The sequence below is a fragment of the Leucopleurus acutus genome (genome assembly GCF_964270905.1).
Source record: "Leucopleurus acutus genome assembly, chromosome: 10".
Classification (NCBI taxonomy): Eukaryota; Metazoa; Chordata; class Mammalia; order Artiodactyla; family Delphinidae; genus Leucopleurus; species Leucopleurus acutus.
This window is the reverse complement of record NC_139153.1, coordinates 68,946,478-68,964,228: the sequence shown is the minus strand read 5'-3', so window position 1 is coordinate 68,964,228 and position 17,751 is coordinate 68,946,478. Positions and strand designations below refer to the sequence as shown.

The window sequence follows — 17,751 nt, the reverse complement described above, 5'->3', positions numbered from 1 at the left end:
AGTGTAAGAAGATGTAATTGTCATTGTCATCAGGCTCAGTTAATGTTTGCTGAGTGTGTGTGTGACGCTGCCACGCCACACATTGCGAAAGGAGAGAGGAGGTCTTCAGGGTGTATAATTCAGAAGCCACATCTCTGTGTCTGAGTTCTGGGCAGATATCATTGAGAGGTAGGTATCTATTTTATAAAGATGTAGATGTAAGTTGAAAGCTTGGCTCAAATCCTATTTGTATTGGTTGGCATGAAAGCAATCTGTGAAAATTACTCAGGAGAAACCAGAAAGGCAAGGTAGAGTCATTGATCAACATTTATTAAATTTTCCTGATTTCTGCTACAGTTCACGCTGGACTCTTAGCCCAACTTGGGAAAATTAGCAGAGGCTTCTCTGCCTTTAAAAACCTTGAAGACACATTGAACAAAGTGCTCAGGGAATCCCTCTAATGAAAGGCGGCAAACAGTGGCTAGCCGAGGAATTTGCCTGTTCGCCAAGAAGGGGCCAGCACGTTTGTGTACGTCCTTTCCAGGGTTCACCCTAGACTATCTCAGACACGTCAAGAATTACGGCTCCCAGAGAGGAAAGGCAAAGGGATAAGAAACAGCAGCTACAAAAAAGGACACACGGATGTGACTCAGGCTGCATCGGATTCATACACACGACTACATTCCAATTTAACTGACTCCTCTCGGAAGACAGATCCAGAAGCCACTGAAGCTGGTTCAGCGAAGGTACCCCTTCGTGAGCAGCAGTAATCAAACAGGCTAATGGGATACATGATTGCCGAGAAGGGAAGGGAAAATGATGCGGCGACTGCGGTAATGGTTTTGCATAAATCAGTAGTGTTACTCTGCCCTGTATGCCTCATTCACTTTTGGTCACATCCTTTCCAAGGGGTATCGCAGTCTTGGGAAAGTTTGGAGGAAAGAAATTGAATCACACAAGCTTCTGAGCAAAGAGAAGCTCAGGACCTGGCTGTTCCACCAAGAGGGAGGCCTGAGGTGCTCTGTGGGGAGAGGAGCTTAGGGGTGTGAGGGACAAGCGGCAGTTTCCACATGGCACCTGGTACCGCCCCTCGTGGCAGTGACGACTCCTCCAGGCAACAGCGACCTCCAGTGTCTGTGTGAAAAGAGCAGACGCATCCCAGCCTCTCTTCCCTTTGCACCTCTGCAGGGGTGGCAGGCATCTCGGGCCAGCCCCTACCACTTGGCCACCAGAGAAGGTGCCAGTTTCTCCAGGACAGACTCACTTTCCACCCCTGCTCCCATGAACAGAGTCAGGACCGCCCACAGGCTCCCTCTCTGGATGCCCGTTTGCAACGGGTGCACATCCGAAGGGGCCTAGGGTCCTAAGGGAAGAACCCCAGCCTTGCACAAGATGATGATGGTGAGGTACAGACACCGTGATGTTCATCCTCGTCTGCAGTGGTCCAGGACCTGGCTGGGTGTTGGCTTCGCACTGTTGTCATGTTAGGTTCAAGGCCAGTGGGTTGGATTATCCACTGAGACAGCTGAGCCGGCACGTTGGTGTACAGAAGGCGAGAGCGAGGCCCCAAGCATTTATCTGGAAGTCCTCCCTGTCCCTTCTGCCTGGAAGGCCACTCCCGCCCTGTCTTCAAGGCCTGGTTTAGGCACACCTTCCTCACTGATCTTCCCTTCCAGGCGAAATTAATCTCTCACACTGTGTATTCCTTCTCACTTGCTATTATGTTGTCTGTGTGAGGAGGCATCCTGATATGGAGAGAGCACGGATTCTGGAGCTGCTCCACCCTGAGGTTGAATCCCACTCACCACTGTGGGCTGAGGTCCGTCTGGTGGAGGTCCTGACGGCAGGGACTGCGTGGTTTAGCCTTGGGCCAGTGTTTGTGCCTAGTGAGGTCACTGAAGGTTAAAACACAGAAGCAGTGAAAGGAAGGCTCTGAGGATGAGTCCAGGTCCCCTGCTTGGCTGGGCCTGGAGGCCCCTCGGACCCCCGTGCTGTGCCCGCTGCAGCACCATAGTCCCCCAGCCTCCATCCTCCCAGAGGATCCTTAGAGGCTGTGAAGAATCCTCCCCTCTCCTGTGTCAGTCTTGCCAAGCCTGTTATCAGGTTCTGTTGTTTATCCTTTAAAAATGATTCTCTCCTGTTTATCCCAAATTGCTATGTTCTACCTCAGGGGATTTCAAGTGTAAGGGTTTGTTGTCATCTACCTTCTTTCCTCAGGCACTTGTATTATTTGTCACCATAAATGTAGTCTTTTTGTAATATTTTTAACTCAAGAAATACTTAATTTTTAAAGACTCTCTTCTGTCCGGCGACCCTGGCTCCCTGCCCAGGTCCAGGCCGGGTCCTCGCCCAGTCCCCTGAGCCATGGCCTCTTGCCCCTGCCGCCCTGCTCCCCACCTCCCCCGTTCCCGCCTTTCTTTGTCATCACGCTGGCTGGGAGTCCACAGTGGTCACCCTCCTCCTGCACCAGGCCTCCCTCCTCTGACCAGTTCTGCTTCACTGCCTCACCTTCCCCGACTCAGCTCAGGCGGCACCCCCTGCTCCACTGGCTGACTGGGGGCCCCTCCTCTGCACCCTCATGGCTCCCTTGGTGGCCAGAGCCTGTCCACTCACGTGTCTCTATCCTTACTGGTTGGTGCACCCTTTGAGGGGGCCAGGCCTCACAGGAGGGGGTGCAGGAGGTGCCTTGTGTTTTGGAATGAATAAATGAATGAGTGAGTGAGTGAATTAAAGAATGCACTTGGACCTCCTGACCTCCAAACCCTCCTCACCGTGTCTGGCTCCTCTGGCCACGCCTACCGTGTGGTGTCACCTTGTCCTGCCCCCCGGCCTGAGCCTGGAACATGGAGGCGCCGGTCCTTTCCCAGCTTGCCACCCTTATCTGCTCGCTCTGTCCCCACTGCACGCTCTACCTCCGCACCCATCGTTCCATCTGTAAAACACCCTTTTTCACTTGGAATCTTCACATGGTTTGTGACTTACAGAGTTAACTGTTTCCTGTGCGTTGCCTTTGACTTGGCAGAGCCCGCTTGGCTCTGGAGATGCTCAGTGAACCCGCATCAAAGTTAGTTGGTCCCTTAGTGACACCCTTGGGACTCCGGGGTCACAGCCTGAAGCGCAGCCCTGACAGCCCTGGTTCCTCACATCCGGCCGCGGAGGCTCGGCCAGGCTGCTGGCGGCTAGGGCTTCCCAGGGCTCCCAGAGGCTCCCAGTTTCCCCCAGCTTAGAGGGCAGAGCCTACGCTGAGCTCTGCAGGGTCAGGGAGAGGCGTGACTATGATTTCTCCAAGGAGGAGCATCCACAGGAGGACACCAAAACAGTACCGTTAGGTATGTCGGGAATAAGAGCCATTCGAGTTGCTATTTTAAAACAGGTTGGTTAAGTGGGCTAGAGACAGTGGTGCAGTTAAGTCACCCAAGTTAGAGGAATGGGAGTAACAGTGGGAACGAGGCAACAGCAGGGGTCCGGCTACCAGCAGTATTGAGTGCTCACTGTAGTCGCGTCCTCCAGGCTTTTTATGGGTACGGCGTGGAGCAGAAACCCACCCTGCCTCTCTGGACTGCGTCACCCATGGGGACCCTTCCTTAGGTGAGAGCCAGACGTTAGTTAGCGGCCAGCTACACTGAGATCTTTTTTAACTTTATTTTTCAATCCAGGGTTTTTATTGATTTGTTTATTCTTGTGCAAGGCCCTGAGTGGGAGAAAGGACGGCCACGCCTCGGTCCTTGAGTCAGATGGGAACTGACAGGTCAGGACACAGGCAGGAGGAGGGGCTGGGCCTTGGGCCCTGGAGCCTCACAGGCTGGCCTAGAAACTAAGAGACCCAAAGGGAGGTTCGTGAGAGCACGAGGAGAGAAAACCCATTCACTGGGAAAGGTAATGCGCAGCAGGACGGTGTTAAATCAGTTGAAGGATTAGTATCAGCCTAGGGCTCCGAGGAGCAGCCTCAGAGATGCTGACGGGGAGCGAGAGAGCGGGGTGACCTAGCCGACCGCGGGCGTGATGGGGCGGGGTAAGGAGGTCAGGTCAGAATGGGGACGGTGCGTAAGGTGCATCGTTCAGAACAGGTGGAGGAGACACAGGCGCCGGGGACGAAAGATGACTGGGTGGTGTTGAGAAAGAGAAGGATGTTTGTTCGTTTACAAGGAGGTCTAGGGAGAGGATCCACTGAGAGTGCGGCGGGGGGTGTGCAGAAGCCAAGATGTGTTCTGGGGGGGTGTCTCCACGGCCCCACCCCGTGCTTGGAAAGACGGGTGCTCCTAAAGCAAGAGACCGTCAATAACCCACCAGAAGGTGGTCCTGTCACTTCAGAAGCTCAGAGAATGTGGAGCTGATGGAGAAGAGGTATTAATAGCTGCTACTTAGAAGAGGATTTTCAAATTTACCCTGAGTAGCCCAGGTGAGAGCTGACGGCCCAGACAGGTTTTAAATCCCCAGAAAAGGCCCTTCCCTATGGCTGTTGACAGGTAAGCACCTGCAGGTGGGCCCAAGGGGCGAGATTTGATATAAAAGGGAGGGAGAAAGGAAAGAAAAGGAAAGGAAGGAGAGACTGGGGGCTGACTCGGGTCCCCAGGAAGCAGCACCAGCCTGAGCTTTAAGGGGAGAAATAGGCTCACTCTAAGAGAAAATACACTCTGCCCATACAGAGGACGCGTGGTCTCGAGCTTCATATTAGTTTGAAAGGTGAAATTTGAAACAGTGGTAGATAAATGAATTGAAGTGGGAATATGGAAGAAATAGTGATGCAGGAAGGTAAGCATGGAATTTATATTTTAAGTATAATTTCACAGTTGATACTACATTTGTCTTCTCCGTGAACCTGACTCTGCAGAATAAGGGCACATGTGTATGCGTGCACAGTGCACGTGTGCCTGTGTGCGTGGTGTGGGTGTGCACGGTGCGTGTGCTCTAGCCGTGGAGGCTGTAGAGTTCCCAGGAGGAAGCAGGGGCAGCCGTGTCCCCCTGGCTCTCTGCACTTCCTGAGCCCCCTGCGGTCTCCTCCGCCTGGTCCTTTCTCAGGGAGAGTGGCAGGTGTCCAGCCCTGGCTGCATCCTGCCCACTCCCGGGGTACCAGTGCCTTATCCTCTAAAGACAGGCCCTTATCCAGGACTCAGGAAACATGGGCAGATCCAAGTTCAAGTAGGTCCTCTGAGCTAGCAGGCCACTCAGAAGGAAAGGGTGGGCCCGACCCAAGGAGAGTGAGGGTTGAGCTCTCCTGGGAGCAGTGGGTGGCCAGGGCTCGGAGCCTGGCCCTGGCCCTGTGCCACATGGCTTGCCTCTCACAGCTGTCCACACAGGCCCAGGCACCCACCAGTCCTTTCCAAGCACATCACTACACGCCAGTTACATGCTTACAGTTTAGCCTCAGCATTTGCGCCTAAGTTCGATGACAGCTTTACAACAACTTGCATCATCTTACTTATCTAGGGCTGGTTTAGAAGTCTGGAGGCCAAAGGGAGAAAACCCTTGGGATACGGTAGCACCGGTAGGAGAGCCGGGGCCCTACCAGGTATTTGTCCACGGTGCTGGTTCTGCCTCCTGGTCCCCCAGCCACTGGTGGCCTCCGGCTCCCTCAGCCTCAGTTCCTGTCATGTTACTGGCCTACCACAGCAGTGTCTCTAAGACTGTCTTGTGCCATCAGGCCCCTCCGGAACTGGCACTCGCCCCTAAATCCTATTCCAGCAGATCATAGAATGTTTCTGCTCCAAAGCTCTCAATGGCCCTGCTGCCGACTTTCCCCTCTCTTCACGGTTTGCCACTCAGATCTTCTCAGACATCACTTGGCTCTTTCCTCCCAAGGTCTTCACCCATATTATTCCCCTTGCCTGGAACACTTCTAACCCTAAAATGTCCTCGCCTTCCCTCCAGATCCTGCCTATTAAGTTTCTTTTAATTTTATTGAAGTATAGTTGATTTACAATGTGTGTTTATTCTGTTCAGCAAAATGACTCAGTCATACATACATATATTCTTTTTCATATTCTTTTCCATTATGGTTTGTCACAGGATATTAAATACAGTTCCCTGTGCTATACAGTAGGACCTTGTTGTTATCCATCCTATACGTAATAGTTTGTATCTGCTCATCCCAGACTCCCAGTGCTTCCCTCCGCCATACACCCCCCTCACCTTGGCAACCACAAGTCTGTTCTCTATGTCTGTGAGCCTGTTTTTGTTTCATAGATATGTTGATTTGCATCGTATTTTAGATTCCACATATAAGTGATATCATATGGGAATTATCTTTCTGACTTACTTCCCTTAGTATGATAATCTCTAGATCTATCCATGTGGCTGCAAGTCTGCCTATTAACTTTTCTTTTTTCTTGTTGGCTGCACCACACGGCTTGCAGGATCTTAGTTCCCCGAGCAGGGATCGAACCCACACCCTTGGCAGTGAAAGCGCAGAGTCCTAACCACTGGACCGCCAGGGAATTCCTGCCTATTAACTTTTAAAAGGACTCTATCGAGGGCTTAGAGTCTTCTAAGTGCTGTGAGCAATGGCCTTCAAACATTTTGTTTGCATATCCCCTAAAAGAGCTCTGGGAAAAAAATGTAATTTTTTGAACATTTTAAGGTTGAGAAGTAAAAATTTCTTCATAAGTTTAAATACAATTATTTTTGTTAATATGAGATCGAAAAAAATAAACATTTTAAAAGATGGAAGATAAGGATTATTAGGAATACATATTTGATGACATGGTTTGGTAAAATAGATTTTAACCAACTCGTTGAATAAGGCACACCAAATCTGAAAGTAATTGTGGAATTATTCATGGGATTTAGCCAGTGTATTTTGAAAATGTTTTCATAATTCTGGGAAAATTGCAGTTACGTTTAAAAGAATTACCTGAGTCACATATACAGTTCGGTTCCGAATTCAGAACATCTCACTCAGGCCAAATTTCACTCTCATGGGGACCCGGAAAGTATCAGGGCCCATGACTCATGGGCGGGTGCTCCCCATCCAGGGCTTGGCATCCGTGGGAGGGAGGTCGGTGTGCCCCCGTGCGTACTGTAGCACGGGCAGGCGAGGGCTGTGCTTTCCTTCTGTGAGGTGGGGAAGGGTGTTGTGAATTCATTCGTGTTCTCAGGCAGTTTTAGAAAATACTGAATTTGAGGATCTGGAAATTGATTCCCTTAAAACTGCCAGCATGCTCCCTGGAAAGTCGACCTGTGTGCTTCAGACTGAAGACGCCCCCAGGAGAGGATGTGATTCTCCTGCGCAAAGAGCTCAGGACAGGCACCACACAGCAGGGACCCCTGGAGGACTTGGCTGTTAGTGGAGAGAGGAATTTCTGTGGCGGGGAGGGCATCCCTAAAGACCCTCCTCTGGCGTGGGCTTCCTCTGGCTGCCCCCACGCCCCCGGCTCACACACCAGCAGTCACCTCCTGCTCCGGGCGTGGCAGGCTCACCCCCAACCCCCAGCCGTGCTGTGTGTTCTCAAGGTCAGGGCCGAGGCTCACCCTTGTTTGCGAGCTCTGAGTGGTGCCCCGTCTGCTCAGTGGTGCTTCCTGAGTGAGTCACGGTGAAACACAGGCTTTTCCTGGCTCCTGCGGGGGGCCATTCCTCCACGTGACGGTGTTTGTTCCCGGCTGGCCCAGGTCACCTCAGGTTGAAGTTCCCTCCCCAGCACTGCTGCCCAGAGGATGATTCCGCACCAAGAACTTGTTCCCCTCCGGAGGGCACAGGAGGAGGTGAGCAACTGCTCTTTGGATCCTTGGAGATAAGCCTGGGTCCTCCCCTGGGGTAATGATGCCCTGTAGGCTTTTTTTAGAAAATAACTTTATTGTAGTATAATTCACATGTCATACAACTCACCCATTTAAAGCATAGCGCTTTTTAGTATATTGACAGAATCATGCAGCCATTGCCACCATCAACCCCACTGACTTTTAACCCAACTGCCAGATGTAAGAATTAATTAATTAAAAAAGAAAGAAAAGCTCATGAGACAAAAGTAACCCAACATGGAGAAATCCAGTGGGAACATTTTATAGGAATCCATGCTGTGCTGCCTGCAACTCTTAGACTCATCGGTCCCCTCACTTTTATCCTGACTGATTGAAAAGCGCTTACCACCCTCTAGTTGCTGCCTGTCGGTGCCAGTGGCGGGGGGGGGGGGGGGAGCGGAAGGACCTGCCGTCACTCCCATGGGGACAGTGTCCCAACTCATGGCAGCTCTGGGCTCCGACACTGACCCATCACTCACCAGGTCTCTCCTTTCTCTCACCAGGTGTTCCACTGCGTCCACTTTGAGTGTCCCGAGCAGCAGAGCAACCAGAAGGAGGAAAACAGCGAGCAATCGGGGACAGGGGACACTAGCCCAGCCAGTCAGCAGCCCGACCCCCACGCCCTGCAGGCCCCCAGCGGCAACTCACTGCACTCTAGCCCAGGCTCCAACTCATACTCAGCCAACCGGCAGCACCAATAAAGGAGGCGCACGTGTGGAGTGACTCGGCCGGGCCCAGGTGGCACAGGAGCCGTGTCCTCCCCAAGCAGGGATGCCTGTGGACGCCTCGCCCCGCCACCCCCGCCCCACGAGGAACAGACCTGGCTGCAGAAACACACAGGACAGGTTTCCTCCCAAGGACACAAAGGGGCTGCTTTGTTCTCCTCAGTTTGTTCAAATCAGGCTGGTCTCCAGGGGGAGAAAGTGGGTCTTCAATCTTCATCAAGTCCATTAACACCCTACCTCTCTAATCTAACCCCGCAAAGACCACAGAAGGAAGTAATAGGCCTGAGTCGGAATACAAAGATGGCACATGAACACAGGAATGGAAGAGAATGTATTAGGCCTTCCTTACCTGGAGGCAAGGCACCCTGTAGGAAATGGGTTTCCTTAGAGTGTTTACTTTTATGGAACACATTGCCCTGGCAACTAAATAATTTTTTATTTCTTTTAGTTATTCTCCATTTGCTGAATCATAGGTTTTCCAGATCTTTATGAAAGGTTCAAACAGCAAATCACTTGTTTTAATCCCTTTTGACGCTGTAATTTTCCTTCCTTAGTTTTGAACGGTTGAGCGTGGGGTAGAGCTGAGAAATATCATGCGCATCTCCTAAACGAGGCACAGATGCAGCTCATCATGGCACCTGGTCTGACAAGGAAAATCCTTTGAGGAAGATCAACAAAATACACAAGGAGCAGATTAATCTGTGGACACTGGAGTTAATAATCACTCGAACTGCCAAGTTATTAACCTGTCATTCCTGAAACGTATCCAGCCTTTAAGCTTGGGAGGCTGACAAGGAAACAGTGATTATGCCACCAGCTAATTTAATGTTCAGAAGTATGTATGAGTGTATACCAACTTCCGGTTGGGCTGGACCTGTCCTCCATTTGCCACAGGTTAGTGAGCGGTGTGGAGGCAGCCGTCCTGCCAGTCGGTGTCAGGAATGCAAAAGTGGGCCTTTCCCGCGTGGTGGTGATCAGTGGTTGCTGTTTTTCCCCCAGACCATAATACTCAGCCAGGGATTGAAAAAAAAAAAAATCAGTTCTAAGAAGCTTTCCTTTTAATCCTCATTGAAACGATCTCATCTGACAGTTGTCGCTTGGTCTGGCTCTGTGTGTCTGAGTAATTTCCATCCCTCATTGAAACGGTCTCATCTGACAGTTGTCGCTTGGTCTGGCTCTGTGTGTCTGAGTAATTTCCATCCCAGTGCTAACTGCCCTGCGTAACTTGATCAGATTGTGTCCGGTTTTTGCTCATCCCCCGATTCTTCCGTTGGCTGGCTGTCGCGATCAGGTCCTCTGTGCATCCTGCTTGGAGGAGGGGTGGGGCCGACGGGGGGTCCTTTCTGTCTTAAAGACACATTGGTCGTGGGTGTACAAAGAGCCAGTGGGTCAGCTGTTTCCTCCTAGTGTGATGTAGTTGTGCTTTATCAGTATTGGAATAGTAAGGTAGCTTCAAGCTGCATGATTAAACGGGAAGGTTGTCTTTCTGCTAGTCTCCCTCGGTGCCCTCGACTCTGATCTCCGTCTGCGTCCCCCTGCGTGGGGTGAGTTGAACCCTCTGAGGGGAACAGCTTTTCTCAATGGGAGGGGCTCTGGTAACAAATAGCGGTGCCGCTCGCTTGCTTGCCACGGGTGGCTGGCCGCGCTCTGTGGCTGGCGCTGCCTCCCTCAGCATCCAGCCCCTTCTCCAGTTAGACCTGAGGATTCCTGACAACTCAGCACTTCCTCCAGCGGTGCATTCACTGCCCACAGGGGAGGCAGGAGGAGCAGGGAAGTCAGAAGAGGGCAGGGTTCAAATGTTTTGCAAGTATCATCCATTCAAGGGCTTCTTCTCAAACTCTGAAGTCACCTGTCCAGAGAGGAATCACTGCTGACCCGGGGAAGTGTGGGGTGGGTTGGGGGAGGGTCTGGAGCCCTTCAGTACCCTTCTCCATCCAGGCACAGGTAACTAAATGCGTCCTGGACACTCAGCTTCACACCTGAAGAGGCATGAACTGTGCCCTGCATGGCCAGTGGCTCACCCTCTGCTTCCTGTCCTCTGTGAATTCTCTTTGGTGTTTGTTCCTTCCAGATCTCTGCCCTGAGGTCTGGAGAGAATAAAGCTTGTCTCTCTCCTGCTCCTCCAGCACTTCAGACATGCCTTGTTTTCAGATAAAGGGAAAGAAGGGGACTGAGAGGCAGCGCTGAAGACGGGCGGGACTGAGGCCAGCTCTGTGCAGCCGTATCGCCGTCCCCTAGCCCCGCAGCTGCCTCCCCCGAGGCCCCCGATGGTCTAGAGGCCTTGCTTGGATGCAAGCCTGCTCTGGACCCCAGCAGACACTGATGAAGCTCAGCAAAGCCTGCTCTGGTCGGCCTCCTGTTACCAGGCAGGGGCTCTGCCTTCCTTGATGAGCCTTGTGGTTTGGGGAATGGGGGCTCTTTCTGTATGCCTGGCTGGAGGGGCCTGGACACCCCAGTCGAGGTGCGACACGCGTTGCCAGGGAATGAGGGATGAGTGGGCAGTCAAGAAAAAGTCCCCAGGTGCCTGGCATTCTCCAGAGCCCTGGCTGGTCCCACAGGGGACTTACCCCCACCATGAGCCAGCGGGACCAAGATGGCCCCCAAACTTGGGGAGAGACCAATAGAGCTAAACGGGAGTGCTGATGAGACCCCGCTCCAAGGAGCCCGATGCCTGCGGAGCCGTCAGCCCAGCACAGGGTGGAGGCTGATTCCCTGGGAGCTGTGGGACACCAGGCAGCAGGCTTGGCCAAGCTGTGCGGGGGGCAGCGGCAGATGAGGGTCCGTGGCTCTCCCCCAGCCCCGTGAGGATGCAGTCCCACGGCGTCTGCTTTGAGGAGGTCTGGTGAGGTGGACAGAGGGGTGCTTGTGGCCTCTGGCCCTTTATTGTGAAACACCACCTTTGTAACCACTACCCAGGTCTAGAGATTGAGCATGCAGAACCTCCTGCCCTTCATTTTAGGTCATGCCTTGTGGGGGAGTAAAATGCACTTTGTTGGGGCTTTTGGCGAAAGCCTTCAACGTCACCTTCTGGTACCTCCTTGGAGGGCCAGTGCTGAGCACGGCGGGCAGGGCGGGGTGTGTGCTCGTGGCGCCCCAGTCAAGGCGGGCTTAAAGGTGGGGGCTGCTGCAAAGCACTCTGAACGTGAAACAGGTGTAAGAGTATCACACACGCAAACACGTTTTCCCATATATTCTCAGTGCTTCTTCCGTTTTTCTTCTGATTCTAGTTAGAACCATGAGCCCACGATGGATGTGGGACTCTTCTCAATTGCTCTTTGTCACTTCTTTAATCTTAGTAAATGAAGTGTTGATTCCTGACAAATACATTAAAAGTGTTTTATTCCTAGAAGAGTTGGGAAAAGAAAATTATTTTCAGCAAGAGTGGGATGTGTTTGTTAGACTAATTCCTTGGCCAAGAAAAAAGTAGCTTTTGAATTGTGCAAAAATTGCTAAGTAGTTATGCTGTCGCCCCAATTGTCAAACCGCTGTGCAGACAGTGCCGACCCAGTCAACTTCACCTTTTTTTAATTCAGAAGATAACAAAACTGTAATCACTTACCCTTTCTAGAGCCACGGGGAAAAAAGGAAGGTCTAATCTGTGATAAAAAGCAGAGCATCCTGCGTGCTGAGGCCATTTGATAATAAAGAAAGGGAGCGTTCCCCATTGTGGGCTTCAATTAAGAACCTCCCTTTGGACAGAGAAGAAGGGTGTCAAAGAAGGAAAAGAAAATTAAATGTGTCTCCTTCTAAGAGTTTTTCCTCATTAGTGAGTTTTGGTTTTGTTTTCTGGTGCTATCGTGTCACTCCTGCATTCCACATGGGCGGCCAGCTCCTCTGGGTGCAGCTAAGGTGCTCAGGGTGGCGGCCGGACAGGCGGCAGCTGTGGCTGCAGTGGTGCAGGCCACGCTCCACTTCCTTTCGTGGCTGCAGCCATCCATTCTGAATGTTTGTCCTAATAACAGCTCCAGCAGGAGTTCAGTGCTCATTAGTGGCCCTAGGAATTTAAAATGCAGTTCGTGGTTCTGTGCCACCATGGTTTTCATTATTCTAATATTAAATGAGAAGTCGTCCTGGGGCCTGGTGTTTGCACAGGAGTTTTTGGAGGAGGGGGAGGGATGTGCAGGGCAACAGGGATGCACCCGATTCTCCTCCTAGAAGCTGACCTGGTCATACCTGGTTACTGGACAGGGTCCTGAGGCCCTGGTGTTTTGCATAAAATGAGTGGAAACGGTGGTGGGAGGGTTTGGTCAGAGAGTAAACCAGATTCCGATACACCCCAGCCCCCGCCCCTGTGTTGAGGTGTGGGGAGAGGACCTGGGGGTTCTGCTGGTTTCCATCAGACGGGCCGCAGGAGCCGTCGCACCGCAGCAGGCGCGGGGAGCTGCATGTCCCCCACCAAACACCCCACGTGCCTTTAGGCAGGACTTTCTGCTGGGCTGACACAGGCCAGGACCTGCCTCCACTGCAAAGGTGAGAACAGGCATACACTTTTGAAAATCACTGTTCTATTTTTTAAAAATTACTAAAGTAATGATGCTCATGGAATAACCTAGCAGAGGGGTGAGGTGCCCTCCCTTTCATCTGGCTGAGCCACTCCTGACCTGGGCCTGGTCCTTTGCTTCCTCTGTGACTGACTATCCAGATGGGCAGCAGAGCCCCTGGCCCCCGGCCGTCCTTCCCTACACCTGTCCTCTCCCAGCCAGAAGGCAGACTCTGAAACGGGCCCTCCAAGCCCACCAAGTTAGCTTCTGCTTTCCCCCGCCCCCTAAAGAACTCAAATATTCCCCTAGAGGCCTCAGGGCCTAAAGACCCACAATCATCCACCTGTAATTTATGATAAATGTCTCGTGCATTTACCCCATGCATCCTGAGTATTTAAAGCCCTGAGCCCGGAGCAGGAGGCGCTGCTGCCTACACCTGCCTCCACTATTGTCTCCTCTTGGCCGTCCCTGCGGCTGGGACAGCTGGAGGCCACCACCTTCGAGAGCCAGCGGCAGGAGGAGCTGAGAGGCCTGTAAGGCGGGATCTGGGGCCCAGGGCTTGGGTTCCCATGGATGCCCTGGGAACACTGGTGACACTGTTACAGCCTGTCCATCTGCTGCCAGATAGCGTCCTCCGAGGGCTTGTGGCTCAGGACAGGGAGGGTACTTGAGCAGCAGTGGGGCACAGAGGACCAGGCTGTCCAAGGTCACCATGCCCCTCGGCCTCTGCTTTCCACCCTGTGTGTAGGGGGCACTGTCCTCCCCGATGGCTGCTTGTAGCGCCACGTTCCTGGTTTACTCCCAGCTGCTACGGGGGTTTTCCCTCCCAGACCTGCCCCAGGCAGTGGGTCCCCATCAGTGGCCCGGGGTGCTGACAGTGAGATCCAGAAGCCTGTGGGCAGGGATGGCAGGGAGCACAGAGCCGCTGACCAGCCCAGGCCAGCTCAGAGCTCCCCAGGCCTTGGGGCCCAGCTTCTCCCGGCCTCCTTCTGCAGAGGGCAGCTCCAGTTCTCAGAGCTCCCTTCCAGAAGGGACCTGAGAGGCAGCACCAGCTCTGAGGAACAGCCAGGACGCTCTCGTCAGGCTCTCCCAGCACTGAGGTTCCGAGGCCGCCCCACCCGTACCCTCACACCTAGAAAAGCCAGAGGAGGGTGAGGACTGGACTCAGCCTCGGGACTGCGGTGTGGAGAGGGAGGGGTGGCAGGAGCACCTCAGCGTGGCCGTGGGGCTTGGCCCATGAGCTACTCTTGCCAGACGTGTATAACCTGAATTCACCCAAGAACGCAGACGTCCTCCGTCTTTGGTTTCTGGGTCTGTAAAGGTTGGTGAGGACCTCTTTGATGTGGGAGGGTAGGGGCCATGCTGGGCTGGGGATGGGGAACAGCTCTTCTGAGCCATCTGTAAAGGAGGACTGTGTCCAGAAGCCCAAAGGGCACTGTTGCTGTTTGGAATACGTGTTCATTTGTGGGCAGGATGCAGCTTCATTTTGCATAGCAGCCTAGGTGAGCAAACATACAAATTGTGTGTTCACAACAACCGAGTTGACAGCTGTGAGACTGCAATGTGGCTTCCCTTCAGAAATCATGCGAAGACTCCTGTGCGTCGTGGTCCCTCCCCCACGGCTCCATGCTTTCTCTGCCTCTGGGCAGGAGGCAGACAGACAGCACCCAAACAAGCCCGTCTCCTCTGATCTCAGCTAGCCCTCTGTGGGGCCTGAGTATCACGCCCAGTATACGTGTGGATGGTGAGGTGTGGCTGACTTGCTCTAGGACGGTAAGAAAGAGGAATGTGGGCCCACGCTGTGACCACAGCTCTACAGCACCTTCTTCTCAGAACGCCTTTCCAGGCCCTGGGTACTGCAGACCCCAGGCACCACCTCTCCATCCTGAGATAGCCTAGTCTATCTTAAGGCGTGTTAGGTGATCCTCTACACAGCATTTACATCATTCTGATCGTCCCTTCCGGGAATCTTTCTCCTCCAGGCCTGTCCTTCGTTAAGTCGGGTCTTGGATATGCCAGGACCCAGGCACACCCAACCCTCGCACAGCTGGGGGCCCTCTGGGCTGGTGCTCATTCTTCCCATCTCCCCCAGGTACGTAACCTCCCTGCTGCCAGAGAAGGCTGGGCCCAGCAGACACACCTCTACCCCAGGGTCTCCCGAGGTGGAACCACACAAGAGAAACCAGAGGAACAACTGTGGAGCCTGGACACTTACCAGACAAGTGAGCCCCAGACAGTGCACACAAGAGCCCTCCATCTCGTCCAACCTCTGGCTGGGGAGACCTTTTATTGTTTTTCTGGTCATCCAGGTGGCACTTAGGAGAACCGGCAAAACAGAAATCCAAACTTTCATACGATTGGTTTAATTTTTTTTTTCAGCAGGAGAAAAAAGAATAAAGTTACAAGATTCTTTTAATATTTTCACAATGTTAAAACTAAAACTGAGCTCTAGGCTATGTGTGTAAGTAAATCTAGAACACAAAAGGGTTAAATAAGATTTTCTCTTTTAAAGATACAAGAATTTAAGCTTTCCTTACATTTAACAAACTTCACAGAACAGATACTGCCGGGGAACAAGCCCTCCCACCCCACCCCCAGCTCTACCATCAGGAAGTGACCATGGGCTGCGAGCCCCCTGTGCGGCCGGGCTCCCCAGAGAGCCTGCTTCCCATCGCTGCCGCCGGGAAGCAGCAGCCGGTGGGGCCTGAGGAGGGCCGGAAGGGCGCCTGTGGCCTCTTCACGATCAGAGCTTGGTGGGGGGCCGAGGTGGGCCGCATCACTGAGGATGGCCAGGTACTGGCCAGAGGGCCGTGGCTTGGTAACAGTGGTAAACGTGGGCAGACCTGGCCCCTCTGCCCTGGGCTGCCCTAGAGCAAGACGCCGGTCTGGGTCCTGAAGCAAGAATTAAGGCTGGAGATTTTGCAGCGGATTCCACTCTGGTGGGGGTGGGGTGGGAGAGGAGGCGGGGAAGAGCGTGATTTCCTATTTCAGTATTTCGGACCAAAAACATTTGTAGTTGCAGGTATTAACTGTTAATTTGCAGACAGAGTTGAGCAAACACTTGCTGTGGTATAAAAGGGTAAGTTGCTGGGTTAAACTATTCCAGTAGCCTGTGTGCGGGCAGATCCAAACTGCCTCTGCAGGAGCCTCCGACCCTCACCGGCCTGGATCAGATGGGGCTCTGGGGCCATTCAACCCTGCTCAGGCTTTCAAGGGCATCTTTCTCCTGTCTACCCACCCCCCACACCTGATCGGCGATGATTTCCTAACACTGGCAAACAGGCCCATCTCCACCCATCCCCACTGGGCCTGAGCTCCTGCCTCCACTCAACTCCTCTCTGAAGAGAAACACGCTGAGAAATAGGCCCTCCCCGCCCCTGCCTGAGCGAGTGTGTCTCTCAAGCTGGGCCATGGCCACGAACCTCTGTCCCTGTGACATATGCTGCCCCCCCTTACTAAACTTGCTATGTGGTAGAAGTGGACTGGTCGCCCTTGGACTGTGGGGCTGCACAGACATGAGAGGCGAGGCCAAGGCATCGTCCCCTTGGCCTTGGAGGGGCTGAGCAGGCTCCTGCTGGAAGGGACGGAGCTGCAGGCAGCTCCCAGCTCTTCTATTGATTCCTGCTGGCTGTGAAACATCTTTTTAAAAAACTTCCAATCTAGAAACCTAGCTGCAGAGGCCAGTTTGGAGGCCACAGCTGCGGTGCTGCAATTAGCCTTATTTGATCCACTGCCAGATCCCTGCACTCGGCAAACGGCAAACCAGAGCCCGTGGGTCAGGGCACGCCCGCGGGCGCTTCTCGTGACCAAGGGCCCTGTGTAGAAAAGGTGGTTCTCATTCGTGGACTAGGCTTGAGTGGAGCTGATTTTCAAAGTGAGGTTACTGTTTCTCTTCTCGTGTGATGAGAGAGTTTTTTCATAGCAAGTCAGGTAAATTTTCTTAACCTGTCCCCACCCCCATTTCCTGCTCAGTGGGAGAGCGAGGCCACCACCCAGCCCAGCCACGGGGCCAATCTCAACAGCCTCCCGTGGCCCGGGCACGCGTGGCCATCAGGTATCCTGGCTACTGGGACTAAGGATAGTGAAGAGGTGAAGGCCGAACACTAACCAGAGCTTCCGGCAAAGCCATGTGCGTCGTGGGGACTTGAACACCAGCTTCTCCTCCTCTATTGACTCAGAGTCTCCGTCTGGAACACTTTCCACTTAAGGCTTTTTGTAAGTTTGACTCCAGCAGTGACAGGTATGTGTTGTTTTAAATCCACTAGCCATGCTCAAAAAAAAATATTCTTCATGTTTTAATTTTATACAATGGCTAGCAGGCACCTTAGTAACCAGCCAGAAATCAATTTCAACCACCATCAACCCCTAAACTACAGTACCAGGATGGCTGGCTAAGGAAAGGAAACGGACTGGCTGTAGTCTGACGCGTGCCCAGTACAAGGTGTCTGGCTGACTTTGTCCTAAATAAGGCTAACATTAGTGAACTAAGAACAGCGTCACGTAGCGGCCAAGCCGGCCTTCAGGAGCACCCTTCCCCAATGCGCTGGCAAGAGCGCCCCACTTTCCGGTCCAGTTTCACCATTTTCATGATGGCTTCCTCTCGGCCACGGCCCATGTGGTCAAACGTACAGTCATGCTGCTCGGGGAGGCGATGCAACATACAGAACACGTAACCTGCAGCAGTGGGGGAAGCAGAGAAGACAGACCATTAGGGTGGCCTCCACGTGCACAGAGCCCAGCTCTCCCTCAGGTCCAGAGAGCGGGAGGGCCGTCCAGTGAGTGGACAATGGTTGCAGCAGGGGCTCCGGCTGCTGAAGAGCCTATTACAATAT

The 17,751-nt window shown here is 53.0% G+C and overlaps 2 protein-coding genes across 3 annotated transcripts in view; one reads left to right on the top strand and one right to left on the bottom strand.

Annotated features, from left to right (window-relative positions):
• Window positions 1-8,519, top strand: part of BTBD9 (BTB domain containing 9) — a 412,377-nt gene extending 403,858 nt beyond the window's left edge. Inside the window, exon 11 of the mRNA XM_082847528.1 lies at window positions 8,217-8,519. Within this exon, the coding sequence (XP_082703654.1) occupies window positions 8,217-8,414 (198 nt within the window). The 3' untranslated portion in view covers window positions 8,415-8,519. The remainder of the gene's footprint in view (window positions 1-8,216) is intronic.
• Window positions 8,520-15,287: 6,768 nt separating this feature from the next.
• The window catches only part of ZFAND3 (zinc finger AN1-type containing 3), a 325,453-nt gene continuing 322,989 nt past the window's right edge, over window positions 15,288-17,751 (bottom strand). For both annotated transcript variants that reach the window (XM_082847531.1, XM_082847530.1), the window contains exon 6: window positions 15,288-17,593. In XM_082847531.1, coding sequence (XP_082703657.1) covers window positions 17,439-17,593 — 155 coding nt within the window. In that variant the 3' untranslated portion in view covers window positions 15,288-17,438. The remainder of the gene's footprint in view (window positions 17,594-17,751) is intronic.